The sequence below is a fragment of the Morone saxatilis genome, unplaced genomic scaffold (genome assembly GCF_004916995.1).
Source record: "Morone saxatilis isolate NCDOM2014 unplaced genomic scaffold, NCSU_SB_2.0 Contig7, whole genome shotgun sequence".
In the NCBI taxonomy this organism is placed as follows: Eukaryota; Metazoa; Chordata; class Actinopteri; family Moronidae; genus Morone; species Morone saxatilis.
Window position 1 is genome coordinate 6,071,613 of NW_023340246.1, and position 8,336 is coordinate 6,079,948.

At 39.1% G+C, this 8,336-nt stretch overlaps 1 protein-coding gene and 1 non-coding gene across 2 annotated transcripts; one reads left to right on the forward strand and one right to left on the reverse strand.

Moving 5' to 3' along the window:
• Window positions 1–1,994: 1,994 nt before the first annotated feature.
• Window positions 1,995–2,067, reverse strand: trnat-ugu. Its single transcript has one exon. It is a non-coding gene; the product is annotated as a tRNA-Thr (tRNA).
• A 48-nt stretch (window positions 2,068–2,115) lies between these two features.
• On the forward strand, window positions 2,116–7,724 carry LOC118341120 (cholesterol 24-hydroxylase-like). Its single transcript, XM_035679314.1, has 15 exons — window positions 2,116–2,390; window positions 2,546–2,623; window positions 2,970–3,051; window positions 3,238–3,311; window positions 3,423–3,509; window positions 3,957–4,095; window positions 4,248–4,358; window positions 4,440–4,602; window positions 5,506–5,571; window positions 5,790–5,862; window positions 5,948–6,032; window positions 6,308–6,418; window positions 6,596–6,684; window positions 6,818–6,884; window positions 6,979–7,724. Exons 1-15 carry the CDS (start codon window positions 2,242–2,244, stop codon window positions 7,123–7,125), a joined length of 1,521 nt encoding a protein of 506 aa, XP_035535207.1. The 5' UTR covers window positions 2,116–2,241; the 3' UTR covers window positions 7,126–7,724.
• Window positions 7,725–8,336: the final 612 nt, after the last annotated feature.

The window sequence follows — 8,336 nt, forward strand, 5'->3', positions numbered from 1 at the left end:
ATCATGGAAAACAGAGAAAGACTGAATTTAGGGGGTTTTGCTTAAAAACCAACATAAACAAATAATCTATTATGAAACAGGGAGCGGATACATTTTTGACTAATCGATTTATCAGCTGAATGTTTTGTCATAAATCGATCTGTGAGGTTAAATAAGGATGAAATCAAATACAAAACACACTACATGCATTTTAGTGCACGTATGAGTGTAGTTTTGCATTGCCTCAGCTTTTAGTGTTGGTAATTCCACCCCACTCACTGTGACTATGTAAAGCTATTAACAGCGTGGTTTACCATCTCAAATGAATCCTATAGCGTGTGTATAGCACCACCCACGGGCTGAGATGGTGCTCAGATCAGTGTGCTGTTCGTTGCATCCAGCTTCCTGTCAGCCTAAACAATGTTAAATAGGTGAATGTACGCTGAGCTTTTTTGGGGGTTTATCGGTTAAAATGACAGCAGTGTTTGCTCGCCAAGAAGACTGTACTCAGATTTCATAGCTATAATCAGTCAGAAATATTGGTTTCATCCTTTCACCATATTTCTTCCTACAAATAGGATGCTGTGCTGATTAATGCATCAGGGGAAATGGGGCAATGCATCGCATGCAATCCATTTATGGTAGTTTTTGAAGAACAATACATAAAAGAAACAACATAGCTGTTTCTAAATCCGATTTTGTGCCCTTTGCGCTTACTCCGTCACAGCCTTTCAGCCCCTTTTGACAACGCAGAGTGGGTTTTATGATGAGCCAATATATCTACACGAGCAAACATAAGTGCGCATTTGATTCACAATGTCCATCTGCATCACTTAGCCTTCCACTTCTGTATGCGTCTCCTTATGAAACCTGTGTGAGATTCTGTGCTGACTCAAACAATTACCCTGTTATTCCAGCGCTCCTGGAGATGAGTGTAATTGAATAAACCGAGGGAGAGCTTCCCGCTTCACCACGTTGAAGTGAAAGCAGCGGGGATCTGATGTGTGAAGTGCATCTACCTACGTAGTTGTATGCTCCGATTGGCAATATTTTCAGTCATGGAGGAATTCCCTTGTCAGCTTGGTGAGAGATGAACTCTTTAAAAGTTGTGAGAACTCACGTCTGCGTCATATTTACCATAAAGCAAAGTTTACAAGGCGCAGTGGGCCCATGCCACGCAGGTCTACTTCTGCTTCACTAAGAAGGCATAATAACTCAGTTTTTAGGGACTGTGCATGAACCTATAAAGTTCCAGCTGTAAAGCTACAAACTGTTTTTGGTTTATTTTTAAGGACACAGCTGACATGGTTTACCCTACTATAAAAATCCTAATTACACTAGAGGACAAAACTTTGAGATATAGCTAGTTCAAGATAAAGGGTGAGCTTTTTCCATCACCAAGCCCCATTTTTTAAGGCACTGTCTCAAGAACCTTAATCAGGTTCTGAACTTGACTAATGATGGCGTTAAGTAGCCTAAATATATATCTAATTCTTCTGGATAACAGGAGTTTTAGCTCAGTGTACATGGTTGGATTCACAGAATGAACAGTTTCTCAGGAGTGTAAAAATGAACTCTGCTATAACATATGTAAGTTTTACCCTAAAAAAAGGTCAAAGTGTCTCAAGTGAAGTCAGATTAAGCCTATATTTTCCACATTAAAACATCTGTTTTCCTGGTTGTAATGGTTAGTACTGTATACTTTAACCATGATATTTTCAATGGCCATTATACTCAGTGCCATACCTTATTTATTTATACTTTAAATGTATTTTGCTTGCTGTAACCGTAGTTATGTCTAATTGCATCAATAAAACAACCAGTAATTTCTTTTGTTTTTAAACTGCTGTGACATTTCAGTTCAAAATAGCATAGGAGGCTACAGCTAAGGTTAGCTAATGGACAGATGACTGAAACCTGTGCAGTCACTTTTAATATACAATATATAATATATATTATGTATATGCCAAACAGGATTAATACTCTCATGTGAAAGTGAAAAACGTTCACCCGACAGGCCCCAGCGAGGATCGAACTCGCGACCCCTGGTTTACAAGACCAGTGCTCTAACCACTGAGCTATGGAGCCTGTTGTAGCGCCACCAACTCTACATTGACTTATCAAGCTTCTCAAGTGTCAAATGTGGGACGGAATTGTTGACGCAGTTACTGTACGGTAGCTTTTGACTGATTAGGGAGTCTAAACAGTGGACTGGCTAAATCGCGGTACAACATTACAGTGTGCGGGACTTCACTTGCTCAAATGGCAGTCTCCTATCTGATTTTGAGCTGGATTGCTAAAGCGCTCCTGTTTCTGCTCTGTCTGAGTTTCATTGCGTTTCTTGGTTACTGCCTGTATATTAAACACATTCATATGAAATATGACCATATACCTGGGCCACCGAGAGACAGGTAACCGACGCTTCGTCAGATGGGTCGTTGTTTATTAATGCTAACGCTAACTTCACTTGTTTTTCCCGTCACCTAACGTTAGCTAACGTTAGCTAAAGCAACTTATTTATTACCTATTGACTTATTGTTAACGTTACCTGAAACTGTTCTTCCAGTTTTGTCTTCGGACATTCGCCAACGTTTCTGAGGATGATGAAAAAAGACGAAATTATACACGACGCATTTCTGGAATGGTAAGCACGAGCGATATTTCATTTATAATAAGTATGTCACTGTCTAACACCTATGGAAACATGTCGCCATCGCAACCATTGTAAAGCGCAGGTATCACCAGTATACCCCCTCTATAGGCTGCTATAAGCTACAGCTTAGCGAGTTTTGATATGTGTGTGCTGTTCCTCTTTAAACGTTTCAGTTCGTATGTGTTTATGTTGTCATTTTCACACACCACATGCATATCTTCCGTGGTTATTGTGACCAGTGCACCTTCACTCTGGAGTACAGACTTTGCATGTGTGGCAATAGATGAATTATTTGCAGTTCAGACCAATAACTAACTAATTCAAATGTAATTTACAGGGTGGAGAATCATGGGCCTGTTTGCAGGATCAATTTTCTGCATTACATTGTGGTGATTGTGACCTGTCCGGAGGCAACCAAGGTAAACACTGCACCCTACCATACTGTTTGTTAGCCATAACAGTTACCTAAGCATTGTGCAATAAACTGTGTGAAAGTGCACAGACAGACAGATAGACCTGTTTTTGCGGAATGGCTCCTACAGTGCCAGATGTTGTCCTTTTGTTAAAAATGTATGTCAAGCTTTCTTTTGATGGCTCTGTTTCAGGAAATCCTGATGTCTCCAAAGTACCCCAAAGACAAAATGGTCTACGAGAAACTCTTCAACCTGTTTGGTCAACGGTAGTTTATCAGACTGTCAGATTAACTATAGTTTTCATATTGTATAGATCTCAGTGGTACAAATACTGTAAGAAGTTGCTGTAAGTATTGTGTTCCATGTCTCCTCTCAAGGTTCCTAGGTTATGGCCTGGTAACAGCATATGACCATGAAAAGTGGTATAAACAGCGCCGGATCATGGACCCTGCATTCAGTAGCTTGTGAGTTAATCGTCCCAAAGAGGCAGAATGGAGTTATCTGCTCAACCTTTAATTTATATCCAGTGTTTTTAAATGTATCACTATAAATTCTGTTTCGATCATGGCTATATCATGCTCTGTTCTTTTGGACAACACTGTCCAATTACAGAATTTCTGTGGAGCTTTGTATGCAAAAGTTTGGCCACCTGTTGACAAATAACACATTTCGGTCATTTTTTTCATTGAAAGATGTGTTTTTTACATTTTTGTTCGATTTATAAAATAGAACGAAACAATGCATGAATGTTTGCTGCAAATGTTGTGTTTGTGGAGAGGCTGTGTTTACATCTTTTCAGTGAAAAAAATCACAAAAATGTGTTATTCGTCAGGGGGCGGCCAAACCTTTGCATACAACTGTATATGCTGGCCATGCTAGTCTGCTGTTTAAAACTTTACCATTATTTCCAGGTATCTCAGAGGTCTTATGGGCACCTTCAACGAGAGGGCAGAGAAACTGATGAATAAACTTTCGGATATTGCTGATAACAAAACAGAGGCCAACATGCTCCAGTTAGTCAACTGTGTTACCCTGGATGTTATTGCTAAGGTATTGTGCTATAGTCTGTTCCATAGCTTCCTCTGCAGTAGCCTTGAGCCAATAAGTTCTTCTGAAATGTGATCAAAGCACCAATTTATTACAAAAGTTCATCAAGTTGTAATAATCTTAGTGTGTATGTTTGTTTTCTTGATAACTCATAGGTTGCTTTTGGTGTGGATTTAGACCTGCTGAAGAATAGTTCACCTTTCCCTAAAGCCATTGAGATATGTCTGAAAGGGATGACGTACTATGTCAGAGACCTTTTTTTTGAGGTAAGACTTCACTGCATGTTTGTGTGGTGTAAATATTGCAGCGTGTGTGAGATCCTTAAAGTCTTTTTCCTTTTTTTCCAGTACAAACCAAAGAATCGACCATTCATTAATGAAGTGAAGGAAGCATGCCGCCTGCTGCGCACAACCGGAGCTCAGTGGATTCATCAAAGAAAGACTGCCATGGAAAACGGCGACGACGTCCCCAAGGACATCCTCACGCAGATCATCAAAAGTGCTGGCAAAGGTTCGATTTAATTAGATACAAGCATCATCATCTCAACATGTGTATTATTAACAGTATTTCTATATCAAAGGTAAGAGATTCTGGAGAAATCCCAAATCATGACAAATATATAGAGCAACAATGACACAGTAAGTAATGTAACTAATGTTAGCTATATTGTGGGTTCGCAAAGAGAAGACGAGACAGCGCTAACATCACAACAACAGCATGTCTAGGCAAATAGAATGTAAGCTGAATGTCCGTGGGCAGTCTGACACACAAATCCTGGCTGGAATGGCTGGAATAACAAGATAGTGTTGTGTGGCTCACAGTGAAGCTACTTTGAAAGCATAGCTTGGCAAATTACCAGTTACTTCGCACTACAATTTGCATTTGGTTAACTAAAGCTACCTAGAAAAAGTACTTCAAGCTAGTTTTTAAAGAAGAAAAGTGATACGAAATGAACACAAAATAGAATACAAAAAAGTCACATGCAAAGCAAACCAGAATATTAAAATAAAACACTATTCATGGGAGAGTACAGCTCACAAGTAAACATTAAGGTTTTTTTGGCTAATCAGCGTCATATATTTGCTTAAATATGGCCATGGTGATTCTTCCTCATGCTGAGATTCAGGAAGTTTACCCACGATGACGCCGTCGCTGTGTGAGCACATGCTGTATTGGATTACACTTGTATTACCTAGTACCCCACCTTTAACAGATTTGATAGCAAACGTACAAGGTTCACAATCAGATACAGTAGGTAGAGTATGTAACTAGGCCAGATAGATCAGTTCATATGCATGTAGAAATTAATTCAACTCTCAGTCCAACATTGATGTTAATCTTTATGTTCACAAATGATATGATAAAATGAGTAGAATATTGCTTTACGTATTAAATTCTGCTTTCTTATTCCAGAGGAAAGCATGACTCAAGAAGATGAAGAGTTAATGTTGGACAATTTTGTGACATTTTTCATTGCCGGTGAGTCCGCGATGTTTCTACTTCAATGTGTGAATTGCTCCAAAATAAAGAAAAGCCTAAATGTATTGCATTTTTCGGTAAACTTTCCTTTACAACCCCGCTTTTTGGTTTAGAGATAAAGAATACATACACCTCAATGTGTGTTGAGTGATGCTGATCCGTATTTGCACCATTTGAAGGCAACGTTATGATCCATTTTGCCCTCTCTGACATTTTAGGGCAGGAAACAACAGCTAATCAGCTGGCTTTCTGCATCATGGAACTTGCAAGACATCCTGATATACTGGAGAAGTGAGAACTAACAATACAGTGCGAAGCAGTTTCACAATCTAGCTGCTGAGCGATGGTTTCTTCAGTTGTGTTTTTTATTTCTCAGAGTGACGAAGGAGGTGGATGACGTCATCGGGATGAAACAGGAAATCAGTTACGACGATCTGGGACAACTGATCTACCTCTCACAGGTACACATTATATAGTTAGGAAATGCTCAGCTCTTTTTAAGTGTGAAGCATGTTGTCAATCCATTGTGCAACCTACTCACACATTCATTCATTCATTCATTCATTCATTCATTCACTGACTCTCAAGTTGGCCCTTACAGTAAGTTTTCAGTATTAGAAATGTCCTCAGCTGCAGATTTTATGCCAAACCAGAATTGTTCACATGCCTCTCCTCTGCATTTCTGCTTAAATGTGTTTCATCTATATATTTTTTTAACACCGTAACCTCCCCCCAGGTGCTAAAAGAGACCCTGAGGATTTACCCCACAGCTCCAGGCACATCTCGTGATGTACTGGAAGACATCGTCATTGATGGTATCCACATACCCGGAGGATTCACGTGTATGGTGAGTTATTCGCTTTTTGTTTGCACCTGTAAAACACAAAGTGTATGTCAGGACCCAAAAATGTTTTATTGTGCTTTATATACATAAATGACAGGATGTTTTTTTTTTTTAGAATACTGACAAAGCATAAACAATTACATGCTGCCAAAATGTTTAATAAATTATTCTGAAATTCAGTTTAGCTCCTATGTGACTGGTAGACTGGATAGATTCTTCAAGGACCCGCTGAAATTTGATCCAGACAGATTTCACCCAGATGCTCCGAAGTAAGTAGCATACAGTTTTCACATGTTGACATGTGATATATTTAGTCTTAACTAATGTTCGAACAGTGACCATTGTCTCGGATAAAAGAGGGAAATGGTGTGTATAAAATGAGTCTCTTATCTGCTTTACAAGGCCTTATTACTGCTACTACCCCTTTGCCCTCGGTCCACGGGCATGCCTGGGACAGAACTTTGCTCAGGTGGGTGGTGACAGTCATAAAGATTCAACACAAACACAAACACAAAACGTAACAACACAGGGAATGAACTCACTAGGTGGTGGGGTCATTACAGATGGAGGCTAAAGTGGTGATGGCCAAGCTGCTCCAGAGGTTTGACTTCAGCCTTTTGCCGGGACAGACCTTTGACATCCTGGACACGGGCACTCTCAGGCCGAAGAGTGGAGTGGTGTGCTCTGTCAGACACAGGAATTACAAGTAAATGGTCCTAATCCAGCCTCAGATATAAGCCTCTTATTTGCAGAGTTTTTTTTTACTTTTTCTGTAATTCTTTTTAACTTTTGTAGAAAAAGCTGTATCAACAATACTTGTTTTAATGATATACACAATGTATTCACATATGGTTATGGTGGTAACTTTAATTTAAACAATAATAAGAAAATGATAGGTGGGTTACGGTATCATTAGCACTTAAATCTTGTTGGAACTAGCCACTGAGCTTCTAAACCTGTTTTGTGCCTTTAAGATTTTTGGGGCTTTTATTGCCTTTATTTAGATAGTAGCAGGTGAAGAGTGACAGGAAGGTGGGAGGCGGAGAGAGGGGATGATATGCAGCCAAGGGCCGCAGGTTGGAATCAAACCCGACTGCTGAGGTAGGGACTCAGCTATTGCACATAGGGCACTCGCTCTACCAGGTCAGCTATCAGGGTTCCCTGTTTTGTGCTTTTAATGGTAATATAAAAATGGATTTAACATTTTTACACAAATGAAAATAAGCCACAGAAGAAAATGATCAACTGTTTTATGTATGATTCTACTGATGCAGATATAACTTTTTTGGGTTTGTTTAATAAACTGATAATTAATTGAATGCCTGACTATCTGATTTTTTATTTCATGTTCAGTCTCCTGTGCAGTGCACTATTATTTTCTTCATTCATGTACTCAACCTGTGCTGTGTTGTGTATTGGGCCATTACTGACAGTATACCACAAGGGGGCGCTGTAACCCTGCAAAGAAATCTCCAAAAGCACCTGTTAAACTACAATGTTCAGAGAAATAACGCACAGAAGTTGCTCTTCATCGAAGCTTGAGCAGGAGTTTATCATATTTTTATATTTAAGATAAAGTTATTAAGTGGTGAATCTCAACATAATGTATATGCTCAATGTACCTTCTATTTATTGTCTTAAATCTACATTTGTATGCTAACTGTGAGCTACTGGATAAAACTGACGATCAAATAAAATAAAATACATATGTACAATATAACTGCCCTCTAAAAACTAAAGAGCTGTGCATTACTGGGCAGGGAATGATTCATAAAATACATAAATACTATACATAAAAATTCTGCCACAAGCACTTTTACTGTATTTAGCTCAAAGCTATATATAAGTACAGCCTCACTAACAGGGCTGTAGACTCTGGTTCTCTGTTCCACTCATACGTTGGTCACAACCTAAACATGAT